Source organism: Zonotrichia albicollis, chromosome 7 (genome assembly GCF_047830755.1).
Source record: "Zonotrichia albicollis isolate bZonAlb1 chromosome 7, bZonAlb1.hap1, whole genome shotgun sequence".
NCBI classification, from domain to species: Eukaryota; Metazoa; Chordata; class Aves; order Passeriformes; family Passerellidae; genus Zonotrichia; species Zonotrichia albicollis.
The window spans coordinates 46,145,849-46,162,921 of record NC_133825.1 but is presented as its reverse complement, the minus strand read 5'-3'; the positions used below and the strand labels follow the sequence as shown (position 1 = coordinate 46,162,921).

The 17,073-nt window shown below is 39.6% G+C and overlaps 1 protein-coding gene across 6 annotated transcripts in view; it reads left to right on the top strand.

Moving 5' to 3' along the window:
• Positions 1–137: 137 nt before the first annotated feature.
• The window catches only part of ATE1 (arginyltransferase 1), a 67,661-nt gene continuing 50,725 nt past the window's right edge, over positions 138–17,073 (top strand). The window contains exons 1-8 of one of the 6 annotated variants that reach the window (XM_074545367.1): positions 392–579; positions 1,439–1,502; positions 1,834–1,896; positions 2,392–2,495; positions 3,255–3,524; positions 5,988–6,217; positions 7,872–8,000; positions 8,905–9,033. In XM_074545367.1, coding sequence (XP_074401468.1) covers positions 477–579; positions 1,439–1,502; positions 1,834–1,896; positions 2,392–2,495; positions 3,255–3,524; positions 5,988–6,217; positions 7,872–8,000; positions 8,905–9,033 — 1,092 coding nt within the window. In that variant the 5' untranslated portion in view covers positions 392–476. Of the gene's footprint in view, positions 293–391; positions 580–1,438; positions 1,503–1,833; positions 1,897–2,391; positions 2,496–3,254; positions 3,525–5,987; positions 6,218–7,871; positions 8,001–8,904; positions 9,034–17,073 lie in introns of those variants that run through there. The other 5 variants (XM_074545368.1, XM_074545364.1, XM_074545366.1 and 2 more) reach the window with 5 other exon arrangements.

Below are 17,073 nucleotides of genomic sequence, written 5' to 3'. Positions count from 1 at the left end.
CGGAAGGGCAGTTGGAGCGTGGTTTTGGGGTGAGGAGCTGCTCAGCCGTGAGGGTGAGGGGGGACACGGCCGAGGAGCGCCAGAACCACAGCGATCTCCGCTCTCCGATCCGCCCGCGGGGGAGGCTGGGCTGGGCCGGGCCGGGCCGGGCGCGGCGGCTGCGGCCGGGCAGGGGCGCTGTGGGGCTGCGGGGCCGCCGGCGCCATGCCCGCCGCCGTGGTGGAGTACAAGGGATGGAAGGAGGGCTACGGCTGCGGCTACTGCGGCGCGGCGCGGGGCAAGGTGTCCGCGGGTGAGCGGGGCTGGGGATGGCGGCCGGGCCGGGCTCGGGGCTCCTCCGGCCCCGCCGCGCTGCCCGCCCGAGTCATGGCGGCCGCGCCGCTTCCTGTGCGCGCCGCCCGCGCGCCGCCCGCAGCAAAGATGGCGGCGGGCGCCGCTTCCGGGCGGTCCGGGGCTCTGACCTGAGGCGGGCGGGGATGGCGGCGGGCGGCGGCTCCCCGAGCATCGTCGAGTTCTTCGGCGGGGAGGATGGCTACCGCTGCGGCTACTGCAGGAGCGACACCGGCAACATCTCGCACGGTGCGGGCGGGGCGGGCTGCCAGCGAGGCCGCCCCGGGCTGGCCGAGCAGCGGCGGCTGCGGGCGCGGGGCCGGGGAGGGCGGCCGGGACAGGCGGCGGCTCGGCAGCAGCCCCCGGCAGCCCAGCCGGGAGATCGGAACGGCTCCTACGGCCCGGTGCTCCCCAATGAGTGTGACAGAACTGAGCAGCGGTTCTGTGTTGTTTTCCTTGTATATTTCTGGGGAGTGGGAGGTGCACAGGGGAACTTAGCGCTGGTGCGGTCAGAGAAATGGTTAATTGCATCCCGGGATTTGTGTTGGGCTTAGGGCTTTTACATTTAATGTGGTTATTGAAGTCAGTAATTACCATATTTAAGAATATGTCAGATCTCTATGCATAAGTGGCCATTAGCTACTCAGAATTGCAATAATTGCAGAATCACAGAATTGTTTGGATTGGAAGGGACTTTAAAGCCACCCAGTGCCACCCCTGCCATGGCAGGGACACCTTCCACTGTCCCAGGCTGCTCCAAGCCCTGTCCAACCTGGCCTTGGGCACTGCCAGGGATCCGTCAGCAGCCACACCTTCTCTGGGCACCTGTGCCAGGGCGTTTCCACCCTCACAGCCACGAATTTCCTCCTATTGTCCCATCTAACCCTGCCCTCTGGCAGCGAGAAGCCATTCCCTGTGTCCCCGGTCCCTCTCCAGGAGCCCCTTTAGGCTCTGAGCTCTCCCTGGAGCCTTCTCCTCTCCAGGTGAGCACCCCCAGCTCTCCCAGCCTGTCCCAGAGCAGGGGGGCTCCAGGCAGTTCTGCAGAGTTTGTTGTATTTTACAGCCAAACCACGGTCAGTCAACTGCGCTGCTGTGTTGTTTATTTCAGGTATGTGGGCACATTCGATGACAGTTCAAGATTACCAGGATCTCATAGACAGAGGATGGCGAAGGTACATTGAAAAAGAAAATACAAAGCCATGTTGTCAGTTGATATAACAGTTAGAATCCACATTTAAGGGTTAGATCTATAGATACACATATATCCATGAGTAATTGAGCTATTTGTTCAGTGCTCTGTTACCTTTTGTAACATGACTTTCAAACAGGGAAATATTCTGTGATTTTAGAAGGACAATGCAGTCAGCAAAGAACTGAAGAACTTGCCCTTTGATATTTCATCGTGACATGTTTTGATGTGATTTTTATAAAAGAAGCTTCTTCATTTATTTTGTAGTATAAACAACAACAAAAAAATCAATGCATATTTATTACTCTTTTCAGAAGTGGAAAATATGTCTACAAACCTATCATGAATCAAACATGTTGTCCACAATACACAATAAGGTAAGAAACTCAAAGTACACTTTTGTAAGGGATTTGACCACTTCAAATATGTTCCATCATTTGTGTTTGCTGCTTGAAATACATCATACTTGAGAAGTTAATCTACTTTTAATGATACTTTGAACAGTAAATATATTCTCTTGGGTCTGTGCATAGGGACTTCAGCAGCTCTGGGATATTTTTCTGTAGGGAAATAACTTTGTCTGTAACCCACAAACACTGCTTTAGCAGCCCAAATAAGAGAGGCTTACATTTGTATTTTAGTAATTCTAGAGATAGACATAAAAAACATGCCATAAGGACTGATATTATTCAGTAGAAGACAATGTAATTTCATTATCTCAAAAGTGTTGATAAAACATTTGACCACTCAATATAGAGAACCTTAAGAAATAAATTGAGGTTACACTGTAATTTTTGTAAGTGGTTCCTTAACCTTTTTTTTTTCCTTAAACACTCTTTCACAAAAGAAATGTTCTTTTTGTTCTTTTTTAGGTGCCGGGCTTTGCATTTTCAGGCCTCCAAGTCCCACAAGAAGGTTCTGAAGAAAATGTTGAAATTTATTTCCAAAGGAGATGTTTCGAAGGTAGCGAGCGAAGGTAAGAAACACTGAGTGTTGGAAAAGCAATGCTGACGTGTGGAAGGAGGATTTCAATACCTGCTTGAGTGGTCAGATGGCAAATGGGCTTTGAATTCTTTGTGTACACCCCTGGCTGGGCTGGGTCTTGAGCACTTCAGTAGCCCAGAAACCAAATTGTTCAGGGGGCTGGGGTTATTGAAGAAAATATTTCCTTGATTTTTCCATTGACCAGCTCATTTTCCGGGGCATGTCCTCACTTTCTAGCTGGGTGCTGAGAGAATTAGGTGCTGTTTTTACTTCTATAATGAAACTGATAATCTGGAGAGGACTAACTGGTGGCACAAAGAAGGAAGAGCAAACAGAGAGTGATTTTTCCAGTTACCTTCCATTTATACAGCACCAAATCCAGCAATTCTTCGTGGTGGTGAAACTTGTATTGGTTCTGAATCATTATAATCTGCCTCTTTTGTATGTGTGGTATGCTAGATTTGTTTGTTATTTGTTTGAAATAGTTTATTTGTTATTTATTTGATTGTTATTTATTTGAAATATTTGACTGTTCTGTTTTAGTGGAGGAAATAAAACTGTTCTTATAAATGAATTGATGTTCATAGTTCAGGATCATAAAGGAAACTCTGTGTTCAGACTGTTGCAATACTGTGGGAAAACACTTGTAAAATTGGAAACTAGTTAGTTTAGTATTAATTTTAGCTGTGGAAAATGTGAGCTGTGGTTGTACAGAGAGAAATTCACTCATGCAGGTTTTAATTCTTGACAGAAGAGCCGATGGATTCCCATATAGAGGATGTGGCCACGTGTGATTTTGCATACAAAAGTGAGTCTCAGGTCAGTCAGTCTGACCTGACTCCCTTGGCTGTGGATCAGGCTGAGAGGGTGGAGAATGAAGATGAGGACTCAGGAGAAACAAAAGAGGGCAATGTGCAGAAGGTGGAATCGGATTCTGCTCAGGTCTGTGCAGACAAGGACACCCCAGTCCCTGCAGAACCATCACATTCAGCTAAAGCTGTTCATGCACCACCCAAGCCAGGTAATTTCTGCTAGTCATTGGAGTATGCTCTCATCATTTCACATCTTCTTGAACTCCCTTCTTTTTATCTTCCTTACTAAATTAATAATTGTTTGGTTTTATTCCCTCTGCTCCTCCCAGTGTATGGAATTACAGCATGGAAATTGAGAGTTGTTGGATGGCATTTGTAATATTGTAATTTATATTTTGTTACATGAAAAAGTTATATTTATCTTTTTTTCCTCACCTTAAGTAAGACTGAATCTCTCAGTTCTGAAGCTAAAGAGGTGAGATTTAGATTAGAAATTTTTTATGATGAGGTTAGGGGTGCCCAGAGCAGCTGGGGCTGTCCCATCCATGAAGTGTCCAAGGCCAGGTTGGATGGAGTTTGGAGCAGCCTGGGACAGTGGAAAGTGTCCTTTTAAAAGTCTCTTCCAGCCCAAACCATTCTGTGATTCTGCCTTCTCTTGGGACATGGGTGATTTCTGGCAGAAAGATGGTAAGGGATGGGTGGATAATTTATTTAAACCAGAATAATTTATTGAAGGTAGAATTGCTGACAGACACTTTGTGGCCCAGAGGCTACAGGTGAGGCAGCCGTGTCTTACAGATCTTGTTTCTCATTTTGTGTACCCTGTTCTAGCAAATAAAGGGAATTTCCTTCATTGTGGTGTATATGGTAGGGAAAATCCTCCTGGAAACTTGTGGCTTTAGAGTTTCTGCCTGTGTTGGGACATCCTAATAATTCCTGTTTCACTCACCTGTTGCATGTTGTGCCAGTATGCAGGAGAACAAAGTACTTCTGTCTTTTTCTGCAGCATTGCTGATTTTAAGTGAAATAATGTTTTTTTCCTTAATAACCACTCATCCCTATTAGATCTGATTTTCACCAGCTTAATAAACAATTTTTGCATCTAAATAAAAGGAGAATTTTCAAAAACACTTGCTCAGAGAATCAGCACAGTTGCATAGAAATACTACAGAATTTTTAAAACTGAATTTTATATTTGGATCTTTTACAAACCTTTACAACCCTTATATAGTTTATTGTTTATATGACTTTCATTGTGCAAATTTTCAAAGCTCTCTTGTTTTAAATAATAAATTAAAAACTTTGGCCTTTGTAAACTTAGTATTGGAAAGAAATGAAGTGGCTGTGGACAGCAGATGGCAGACTTGGGTAAGGAATAGGAGTGTAAAAACCTGCCAGTGCTTTGGAAAAGGTGAGGTAAGGTCCTTACTTAAATAAGAATAGCTTTGAATCAAACTGTAAGGACTGGAAATGCAGGTAAATAACATTGAAGTGCATTTCAGGAATAAAAGGTTTAATTTTACAGAGCAGAAATATTCATTAGTGTGCTTCTTTCTGGTGTTTTTAAAGATAGAAGTGAATAATAAGTGCATCAGAAGCTTATTTAATTTTTTTTTTTAATGCTAGCTGGTGTCACAGGTCAAATTTAGTTTAAAATTTTCCAGATAGAAAAATGTTTAGTTTTCATCTTGGAAAATGTAGACTTACTCAGTAATAAGATTGTTTAATTGCATTTTTATTCCTTTATAAACAAAACAGGTCATTGTCCTCTAGGAATAATGGTCTGTTTCTGCACAGTTTCAGATAGAAAAGAAGGTTTGCTTATATCTCTGTAGGCACAGTCACTGCTTGAAGAAGTTTTTCTTGCTAAGTTACAGCTCACAGAAGATCCAAGACATGAAACAGATCCTGATACAGATGAAGTACTCATTCTTCAAATACATCATGAGAGTTTTAAATAAACTCTTCCTCTGTCTTGTTTGCCTGAGGCCAGGTCACACAGTGTCTGCAATTCCCTCGTGCCTTTGGATCTGTGTTGCTTTACAACTCACAGTTCTTGTATTAGTAAGGAACAAATGGATCAAGGTGGGAAACATGCATGGGTTTGACTTTTCCTTTCGGCAAACACCACTTCACAAACAGAATTCTGTAAATGACTCATCTGTTAAAGTGCAAAAAGTGAATTTCTTGATTAAAACAGACAATCTGAAGATAGTTTTAAGCAAATATGCAAATTTGTGGCCTTTTCTATTACACGACCATAATAGCATCGGCAGCATTTCTATATCCTGCCTATGGATTCTGGGCTTTATTTTGTGGTGTGTGTCTTTACAGGAGTCTGTGGTGCAGCCACACACACACACACACAGAGGTTTTGAATGCAGAAGACCAATTCTCTGTGATTTTGTGGTTGTATTTCAAGTTTTTAAGCACACCCTTGGCTTTGGGGTGAAATGGTCAAGGTGACTCCAGATTGGTGCTGCAGTAAGAAGCTGTGGGGGAATCACTGCATTAGTGTTGCATCAGGCGTTGGTGGTTGTAAGTGTGAAAGGCCATGCTGAGTTCAGAGCCCAAGCTGCAGTAAATGGTGATTTTAAGCATTTCCTTCCAGTGCTGAGGTGAGAGCTGTTTGTTATCAGGTGTGGTGTTTAACTCTGCCTGTGCCCTCGTAGGGAAAGGGGCTGATCTGAGCAAGCCCCCGTGTCGGAAAGCAAAGGACATCAGGAAAGAGAGGAAACTCCAGAAGCTCCTGCAGAACCAGATGGGCACAGCAGAAGGCTCTCAACTTCAAGGAGATCAAACTTTCCTCTTGCAAAACTCTAAATCTAAAACAAACCAGCCTAAAAACATTGAAGACTTTGTTTTTGTCCCTCTACCTGATGATGCACGACACAAATTAGAGGTAATCTCTTGTTCACTGTTGTTGGAGGCAGATGAAGGAAAGGTCCAGTTAAGGAGTTTTTGAAAAGCTTAAGTCTGTATTTATGGCTTTATGAAGTAGTTGTGGCTTAAATCTTGAAATATATGTGGTACTGAATGATGTCTATTCATTTATATATATATATATATACATATAGATACATGTAGATATATATAGATGTAGGTACAGATAGATATATATAACTATCTATAGATACATATATATAGATATGCATCATAGGAGTGTATATATATATGTATATATATGTATTTATATAAATTACACACTCATGGTGCAGCTGCACTCTTTTTAACCACAGGAGGGTACTCTTGTACTGCAATGTCCTAGCAGTACAGTTACTAAAATAACTTGAAAATTAATTTCATACAGAGTGACTTGAAAACGAAAACCTTTGTATTAATCAAGTGTTAAATAATGAGAGAAATTCACTATTTAGCTCTGCAGTATATAAATACTTAAACTACCTAAGCTAATGAAACTTGACAAAGAAGCAGTAACTTCATTAAATTAATCAGATAATAAGGTAGTTGCTCTTTACACATGTCATTGATGTGTGTTGATGTCTTTGAAAGCTGCAGAAATGAGAATAAAAAAGTTTGCTGAATGCACTGGTTGCCACTACATCTATGAGACAGTAATCTGGAAGACTTTTGGACTTTATAACACTTGTTAATCATAAAACCATTTTTCCTGCTATTTTTTCCATAAGCTGGAAAGCTGACTGAATGTTTTCTTGATCATTTTCAGTGATGGTACTGGAAATGAAAATATTTGCTGACTAGAAGCCACAAAATTGATTTGTCTCCCTAACTCCACATTTCCTGAGGAGTTCTTTAACAGAAGCATGATGGTTTTGTCTGAGCATCTTTTTAGAAGATGAAGTATTAAAAAACATTTGCTCTTTGTGAAAATAGAACCATTCTGAAAACTGCATAGTTTTGGAAATTAATATGACCTTAAATATTTTTGAAAAGGCATGCACTGCTGCCCCTGTTGTAGTATTATTTTGCTTAGGGAGCAATCATTTTTACTAAGAAGAATGTTTAATTTATAGATTATTTTTTAAATTATTTTTGTGTGTTTAATGGTGATGGTATGAGGGCTGGTAACTCCTTGTTATGGTTAACTCATAATTGAATATGGAAACATTGCTTCATCTTCCTTTTTCAATTTCAAAAGTACCTGGAAATCCCCTTGGGATTATTGCCATAAAAACATGGATTTTGGGTGAAGAGCAGAGATTTGAGTCTTCCAAGCATTTTTCAGTGTAGTGTGAGACTATGAGAGAATCTTTTAAGTAGCACAGAAAATCTCTTTAAAATTATGATCTGCATACCATTTGTTGGTATTATTTCCTGAAAATTGTGTAGTTCTTCTCTAGGCATTTTAGTTAATCTGCAGTTTGAAAACCTGTGTTATTCAATGTCAATTTAAAAACTTTCAGTAGCATAAATTGAGTCGGAGAATGAGAAGACTCTTGGCTAATAGTAATTAATTTGTGATGGCCCTTGTGCAGGAGGGTGAAATTTCTCTCTGTTGTGATGTTTATGTTATGTATAAATGTACAGTCATTGCATGATATTTTAATAATAAATGTGTTTAACTTCTTCTGAAGGTGAGGGTGGTGAGATCATCTCCACCAAGTTCACAGTTCAAAGCCACATTTCAGGAGTCTTACCAGGTCTATAAACGTTACCAGATGGTCATTCACAAGGACCCACCTGATAAACCATCCATAAATCAGGTCAGGAGGCCAAATTTAATTCTATGCAAAGCTTCCCCTGCATTTCACGTGTCCTGTTTCTAGGAGAAGCAAATGTGGATTTTATATCCATTGTATATTCAGGAGCTCGTAAAGTACTGTATCCAATAAAATCAACATCCTGAAAGTGCAAACTCTTGATGCCTCTCTGTGAGTGCCACAGATATTTGGTTTTAGTTGCAGGCAGAAAAGTTGTGGATGCTGTTGGGTAAGAAATGGAGAGGGTGAGGCTCTTGGAGATAGAGATGGGCCTTAAAAATACAAATCCCATAAGAACTGAATCCAGCTGGACACTCAGCCTGGTAACTGCTCTCCTTGGCTTTGGTTTGAGTGTTTCCATAAAAAGGATACAATGATCAGGGCCAACATTTGAGCAAAAGTTTGTCACACACACAAATTGTTGGTTTAAGGTTCACCAGAGTGAAATAATTCTCCTCAGTTGCAGTTTAAGCCTTTAAAAAGCAACCTGTGCACTCCACCTGAATTTATAATTTGTTGCTGCTTCCTGCAATGAACAGGTGGAGTGTAAAAGTGAACTGTCAGATGTGTTACATCTCTGTTCTAGAAGGAAAAAATTATATCATGAGTTTTTAGAAACAGTATGAGTAGGAAGAACAAGTAATTGTTGAACCAGGGCAATCAATGCGTGATGTGCCATTAAAAATAGAATATTTTAAGAAGTCCTTGAGACTGTGCAATGAAACTAAAATTTGTTAGATATCAGTAAATATAGGAAGTTATTTTATTATTATTTTTAAAGTAGAAAACTGACTTCAGAGGCTTTGAAGTGCATAGGAGGAGATCTTTCACTAGCCTGACCTTCAGAAGCAGATTATGTGATGCCATGCACTCAAAACAGAATGCTTCTATTTCCCTTGCTCTGAAGGTGAGGTTAGTACCTGTCTCCTTTGAGGACCCCCAGTTCAAATCATCCTTCAGCCAATCTGCCACTTTATTTGCCAAGTATCAGATGTCTGTACACAAGGACACACCTTCTGACTGTGGGGAGAACGAGGTACAGTTCACTGCATGCACCTTTCTGCCAACAGCTTCTTCAAATGCACCCCTAGATGCTGGGAAATGCTGATCTAAATATTCAGTCATTGAAATTGCCATTCCTGAGGGGTTTTTGATGGCAAAATCGTCTCCTGCTTTAAAGTTCTTTGGTGCCTTTTTATGTTTCTTCCTGATTTTTTGTTTTCTCGCTTACTTTAACAAGTGAAGGTTTTAAAAATCTCAATTTTTTTCCCATTCCATTGCTAAGCACACTGCTCAAAGGTGGAACTCACCTTTACAATAGAAATAGTGCAAAAATATCTCACCAGCTGGTCATCTGAGGCTTGATGAGGATATGCTGCATATGGATAAACCCTGCTCCTCAAAGGGTGTTTACAGAGGATAATCCTAATCTAATAAATGAAAAATAATTAAAAATACTCGTGGGGTTCTGAACAAGCAGCAGTTCTCCATTTCTCTGGCAGGTAGCACAACCTCCTCATTGGCAGAATTAAGGAAAAGGCTACCTCAGATCTCTCACTTCCATCTACTGCAGATGTGCAGCTTTATTATTGGTCAGCTAGTCAGGATTTTCTGTTCCTGAGAGTGAACTATCTGCAGAAGTGAAACCTTGTAAACTGGGGCTGCTTTCCAGGCAGAATTGTAAAACCACATCATAATTTTTGGCTTTAGTTCAAGAGTGTAAGGAGAGCTGGGTTTTATTTTTTTGTGAGATGTCTGTAATGCTACTCTGAAAAGCCATAAAATCCATTGCACTTTGTTTAGTAAAATAATAGCTCTCATTACAGTAAGTAGTAGTCTCTACCCTTTTTATAATAGCTGGCCTAAGTGGGTTTAATTATAAAAATGTAAAAGTTGGAGGCATGCCAAGAGAGACTGAGCTGTTTACTGGATTTGTACCCAGCATTACCTGGGCAGATTAGAGACTTGGTTTTTCTGCTATGGTGGAAGCATTTCAGCCTGGAAAGGTGTGTTAGGGACAGTCAGGTTTCCACCAGCTGAAGGTGTAAAGGCTGTCCTGGGAGTTGCTGTTGGGAGGAGATGGATTTCTGCTCACTGCTAATGGTTTAACAGGTTTTTATCCTCTTTTTCCTTATTGCTTGCCATAGGGGTTTCCCTGCTTTGCCTTTATCTCCTCTCTTTGGCCTCATGTTTGTGCAGGCTTAGAAAATTCCAGGGGAAACCTAAAAACCTTCTCTGAAGCATCTACTGAATGTAAAAACTTGGTCTGATGCTGATGGGTTTGAATTTAGGTTCTTTTTCACCCTTGGTAAATCATATTTATATCCATGAGACTGCCTGGCCAAGAAGGATTTTTTATTCACAGTTAGGAATTAACACTCTCCCTTCAGTCAACATTTTGTATTTGCTCTCTGCAGGAAGTAAACTGAAGCATGTTTTACACAAAAATGTGTTTTCATGTAGTTCAGAATCCTTTTTTTTTTTAATATTAAATTTGTGTGGGAAGAGTTTTCTGAGTCACTTCTAAGGTACCAAGTAGGGTAAAACTGATCCAAATTACTGAGAGGAATGGTAGAAAATGCTGCTTGTAAGACCTCAAAACTTTTTCTGCTTCCTCTTTTTCAGACTTTTTAATATATCCTACAGACATTATGGAACCAAGGAGTTCTTTAAGCAAAGGGAATAAAATTCTCTCCTATACACAGGACCTTTTATCAGGATAGGAAGAAGTCTGCTTTGTGCTTTAAACTGGCAAATATCCAGGATTTTTTCATTTTTAATTTGTGCAAAATACTCTGTTGGGTTTTTTTTTTAGGGAGAGTCCTGCACACTTTTGTGTTTGGAAAGTTTCTAGTTTAGGAAGAGTTTATAGTTCTATATTAACAACTTCATATTTAGAAACCTGCCTATATTTAAATTCAGAATGAAACAAAGATTGTTATGGGACATATTAACAACTTCTTTTGGGAATATATTCTCAGATTGTTGGCATTACAATACACTATCTGTTGCTAGGCTAGTTTAATATTAACCTTATTATATTAAAAAGCAATTCTGAGAAGCAATTTAGAATTTTGGTGGTTATTTGAGAATAACACTAATGGGAAAAACTATAAAAATGTTCACAAATAGTAACAAAAGATATGTGAACAGTGAAGCTGGTTACTGCACAGTGAGTGTGGAGAAGGCCTTTTTGCACCTCAGTAATGTAAATTCAGCTTTCCATCAGGAGTTTATGTGAGAAGGGAGAGTAGAGGATTGTCAGGGCAGGGAATTGTGGAATTGAACTTGTGGGCACTCTGGTTAATGCCAGTTTGAGCCCAGTCATAATTGGTGTTTTGGTGCCCTTTGTGATGCTGAATCTCTTTAAATTTTGCCTTTTTCTCCTTTCCTTCTTCTGATTCCCTACTGAAGACTGCACAGCACTAATTACAGTGTGTTCATTAAAATAATTGGAGATTTTGCTGGGGAGGATCCTGCAGCACACTTTGGTGATGCAGTACTGATTCCTGAGTGAGGCAGTGACTTCTGTTAGTTCTAATAAAAAGCAAGGTGGAAACTTGTGAAATCCACTTTTCCCAAGTCCCAGACTTGTGATGAAACTTTGCTTTCTATGGAAGCATCACCAAAATCCGTTCCTCTTTCACTGGCAAGGAGAGGATTGGGTAAGGTAGAAATAGATTGTCTCTCTGCCAAATGGGTTAATATTCTAGGAACAATCTAAAGTATTCCCTTGCTCCTGGAATTAAAACCAATTTAGCTTGCAAGAGAAAAAAAAAAATTCAATTTGGTTTTTATCTTGGCATAAAAGCATAGACTTTTAAAATATTCATTAGGCCATATTTTTCTTAATTGGTCTGGTGGTAGAAGCTGAATGTACCCTGGAAATCCTCTCAAGAGCTTCTGATCACTTGCTGCAGGAATTCAGCTTCAAAACTGACCTGGCTGTGTCTGTGCTTTGGAGTGGAGTCAATTCCTGATGTTGCACAAACTTGTTGGCACTGAAGAATGTTTCTGTCAGCATGTTTGTATTGTATGGAATTGGTGTCCTGAGGAAAAACATAGCAGGCAATTTTCATACTGAAGGTTTCTTTATAGTCCTTGCTCTTAAATAGGGCTGAGGAAAAATTGATTTTGCACTTTTCCTCTGTGGGAGCGCAAAACTTTATTCAGCTACTGTGTAAATGCATGGGCATCCACTGTTTGAGGAATATATGTATTTTTATTGTAGTTGTTGGAGAAAATGAGATGAATTAGGGGGAGCCTGAACAGATTGTGAAGTTAAAGTATAAATAGCAATGAAGGAGTTCAGATAAAATAATGGAAATTAGGAATATAGGTGTATCTAAGGCTACTCTTGAATTAGCCAAGTTCTGAGCTGCTCATTTTTGGAAGGTATTGAAATAATCTGAATTAGTGTTTGCCCCGTTCTTTGCATTTTTTCTGACCCTTTATGAAAATGCTTGATCTCAGGCTCAAAATGATGGTCCCATTCCCAGTACAACAGAGCTATTATTTAATTTTTTTTTTTTTGTTTTGTTTTGCTGTTTTCTTGTTTGTTGGGTTGTTTTTAATGCAGTGGAAGATATAATCATGCTTAGCATGAGAATCTGTGTCTGTAACATAGAAACCCCCCACAAATGTAATCAATGGCAAGGATTTATTTGTTTGGGTTATTTCCTGGCTAGTTATATTTATTTTGTGAAATGGATCAAGCTATAAGGAAAAGAAATTGAAACCATGAAAGCTTAGAAAACCTGAGAAATGGAGACCTCTAATGAGCAGAGAGATGAGAGTAGGTTGAGCATCCTTATATTGAAATAACCTTGGGACCCTGTGACATCAGTGAAAGATCAGTAGGAGCATAAATTTAGAGCTGATCAGCATATCAAGAGTAAAATAATTATGCAAAAAAATCATGTGGGTGAGGGTTTGTCCACCTTTTTTTTTTCATTTTTCATAAGAAAAATAGTAAATGCTAATACAGTTTTGTTGTAATAATTCATGCACAGAGAAATAGGTAAATATGGATTTGGAGTCTATTGAGTAACTTTTAATAGCCTTTGGTTATATTTCTGGGAGAAAATGTGTAGATTAATATATGGAAGGATGGTCTGAGAATAAGAGGAATGGACTTGTGTCTTGTATTATCCCAAGATTTGGCTCTTTGGGTGATCCAAAGATTCCTGGATTTATGGAAGCTGTGGAATGGCTTGTCTGTGCTTTGCCAAGAGCAGCCCTTACCTGCAAATGTTTTAACTTTGCTCAGCACCAAAAATCCTGTTTCTGGGTAAGAAATGCAGGGAGGGCCTTGCAGAATACAAATCACCTGGAAGATGCTGTGATCCAGCTTCAGGATGATTTATAAAATACCTGGAGATGGTATTTCAGAACATTTAGATCATTTCAGATGGGTATTTCAGAACATTTAGATCATTCCAGATGGTATTTCAGAACATTTAGATCATTTCAGATAGATATTTCAGAAAATTTAGACCATTTCAGATAGATATTTCAGAACATTTAGATCATTTCAGATAGATATTTTAGAACATTTAGATCATTCCATATGGGTATTTCAGAACATTTAGATCATTTCAGATAGGTATTTCAGAACATTTAGATCATTTCAGATAGGTATTTCAGAACATTTTGCCACCTGAATCTCTTGTGTTTCAAATGAAGAGATGTGATAAATGAAATGATAGGTACAGATGTGGAATTGTGGAGATCTGGATCAAAGATTTTACATGAAACAAATACACCCAAAACATTTTTTAGTCTTTTCAAGCCAAGGAGGAAATTTTTGATCCCAATGCAATAATCAATGGCTAATTTGGATAGAACAAAGGTGTCTTTAGCAGTTCTTAATGAAGTGTCATCTCATCAGAGGCATCACATTTCTGACCTCAAGTCTTTTTAGAGCAGTCTTTGTCTTTAGGAAACCCAGCTGAAGTGTAGCTGAAACAAGCTTATGTGGCAGCTACACAAGCTAGAAAACATTTCCATAAAAGATCATAAAAATTCTACAGTAGTTTCCAGAGAGAGCAGGAGTGAACAGTTTATTGCTATTGCTCCTGAAGCAAACGTTTTATTTAACTTTTCACAAGGGTTTCATAATGACAAACATGTAGAAAAACAGTATCTGTCTGTTCCCTCTGTGAAAGTAGCTGGACTCTCTCTTTGCTTTGTGCTTAGCTAAATATTTGTCTTGGAAGAAAAGAATTTCAGGACACACAAAAGATACACTGTTTGAAAAGGTGCAAAAAATTACTGAAATACGTAGAGTGGGGTTTTTCTTTCACCCTCCCCCTTTATTTTTTTTTTTCTAAATTGCTTCCCAGGAATCCACTTGAACCTGTAGAAAAAACTGAGAAATGCCAAGGAGCACGTTCTGATCAGCTCCAAACTGGTATCAGCAGCCAGTTGGAAACTTTTAGGTCTCCCTAGCCTACTTTCCTCTCTTATATTCCAGTGAGAGAATGCTGAAAAATCAATAGCCTTTGTGGTTATTTTTAGCCTTCTGTACATTTTTATTCAGCTCCTGGAAGCCATGGCAGAACATCTCACTGCAGTGAACTTGGATTTCACATCCTGGTAGCTCTGACTTCAGGACTCTGAATGAGTATTTCTGTATCAGCCCAAACTCTTCTTTTTATTTGTGTGGCCCTTGTGACTGCAGTGCTGTGGGTTCATGGATTTTATCATGAAATATCTATAAAAGCAAAATAATTCAGACATCCAGACAATTAAATAACTTGTCCACAGTCATATAATTTCAGTTCAGATTCTTTCTGCAGCTCAGTTTATATTCTTGATTTTGCCACTATGTTTTCTAGGTAAATCCATATCAAATTAAATAATCTTTACTATAATTCTGATAAACCTTCAGTATATGAGAGGAGGTTTTTTTCTGAGCAAGAAAGCCACAGTGACATTTGTAACTCCATAAGGGAATTGGAACTGAAATAAATGTACAATATTTCATTAGTCCCATCCTTGCCCTGAAAACTACATTTGAGACATGCATTTAAACTTTAAATCCCTCTTTCCACTGTAAACTTTAAATCCTTTTTCCTAGTTTTGAAGGCTCTTTCTTCATCTTCAGGTCTGTGAATATCTCTGAAACTCTGTTGTTTCTTCATGTCTGTATTTTTGTAAGCAGTTGTTGAAAATGCTAAATAGAGCCAGCCCTGGGATAAGTCTTTGATTCTTCTGCTGAACTCTAAATTTATTGTCTGGTTCCAAGGTGGTTTGGACCATCTTTTCCTGTAAAAATGCTACATTTTGTCCCATTTTCCTGATTTCTACAGAAAGTTAAAGAATTTACTTCATTTTTCATCTCAATTTCATTGTATTTTCCTAGTGAGTTTGTTTTTATTGTTTGGTTTGTTGTTTTCTTTTCTGTGGGAGAGGGTTGTTAGCAGCTGCTCCTTGCCTTACTGAAACACTAATTTATTTTTACTTTTTCACTGCACAACTTTATGATTAAGACCGATTCTGATCTGTTTTGGGTAAGGAAGATTATTTCAATTAAAATATGGCAGCACAGAAATGATGCACTGGATTTGCAGGTTTTATGACTTGCCATCTTTATTTTTTTAGCTTCTTATGAGCCTTGCACCTCTGTGAAAAACAAAGCAAAAAGAAACCAATGTGACCAAAATCCTTGTTTTATTTTAATCCTGTTCAGAAATGGGATTTTAAAAAACATAAAAAGGAAGGCCCAAATCCCGTATTCATTGTTTATCCTTCTGTATCCCAAAAAAAGGGCAAGTACTCAGCTTTCCTTGGCAGTGAATTGCAGATAAATGTGATCAAAGGGGGGATGATAAATGAATGCATTTTGTGGAATATCTCAGATAATTGTGCAGCTCCAGGAAGGTTCCTGAGGAGGACGTGTGTGTGAGGGCGTACTGAGTTCTGGAATCTGGTTAGCTAGTGAGGGGCGAAGGCTAGCACTCTTGCACATCTGAAGCTAGCTTCCCTCGGCGTCTTGGCCTCGGGCTGAGCTGGGAGATAGCAAATGGCCCTGAACAGGGGGCGAGACAGGGTTTTAAGGGAAAAAGGGGGGAAAAGGTAGGGAAACTCAGCTAACCAATAATAATACATATTTGGAGGTTTTAAACGTAATTGACGTACCTAAATAACCAACTAATATAAAGCAAAGGAGGGGCCCTGGGGCGGCAGCTAACTATAACTCCCAGAGAGAAGAAGGTTCTCGAAACTTGGGAGGAGAAAGGGGGTGATTGACTGGGCTCAGGGAGGAGACAACTTTCACTGATAAGGGAAACCAGGGGAGGAGCAATTACATATCGGCAACTATGAATAGCGAGGTTACCATAGCAACTTATCTGACAGGGTGGCAGTGGCGGGAAATACTGGGGAAGGGAGGAACCATTTACATAAAACAGGGGGATACAATACAGAAAATGGGGGAGCAAACTAAAAACTTAAGAACACACTACAGCAGACGTGGGGTCCTCCTGTGGCATCAGGAGCATTTCCCTGCAGGAATCCTGAGCTGCCAGGTGAAACCCAGTCCAGTTCAGCTCCTGAATCTCTTCCCCCTGTGTAAAGGGAGCAGGTGTTCACACTCTGCTTTACTGCCTCTTTTTAAAGCTGTGCACGTGCTCTTACTCCAGCAAGAAGCTTTGGGTTGAACCCAACCTGCTTTTTATTTTTCTGCCTTTTTTCTTCCCTTTGATTTCATTCTCACTGATGTGTTTCTTCTTAGTTTAATAATTATGTTTAAACTTACTCCCTGTTGTTGAGTTGATTCCTTCTGGCAGCTGTAATTAGCTTGCACCAAAGTAAAAATCATGTGGACTTCTTATATATTATAAAGCTTTTAAAAGTTTATGTAAATCAGTTGGAAATTAAAATTAGAAAAGCATGGCTTTGTGAAAGGAATTTGAGTTGTGTTTGTATGACACATTGAGTTATTTTACATACAACATCAGCTTTTGGCTGTATTTCTTTCATGCTTTATTGAATAAATTTTAATTGTGTTCATAATAATATTGCAGTGTTAGATGAGTTTGTTAATTTAGAAGCGGAATCTAAAGTTTTTTTT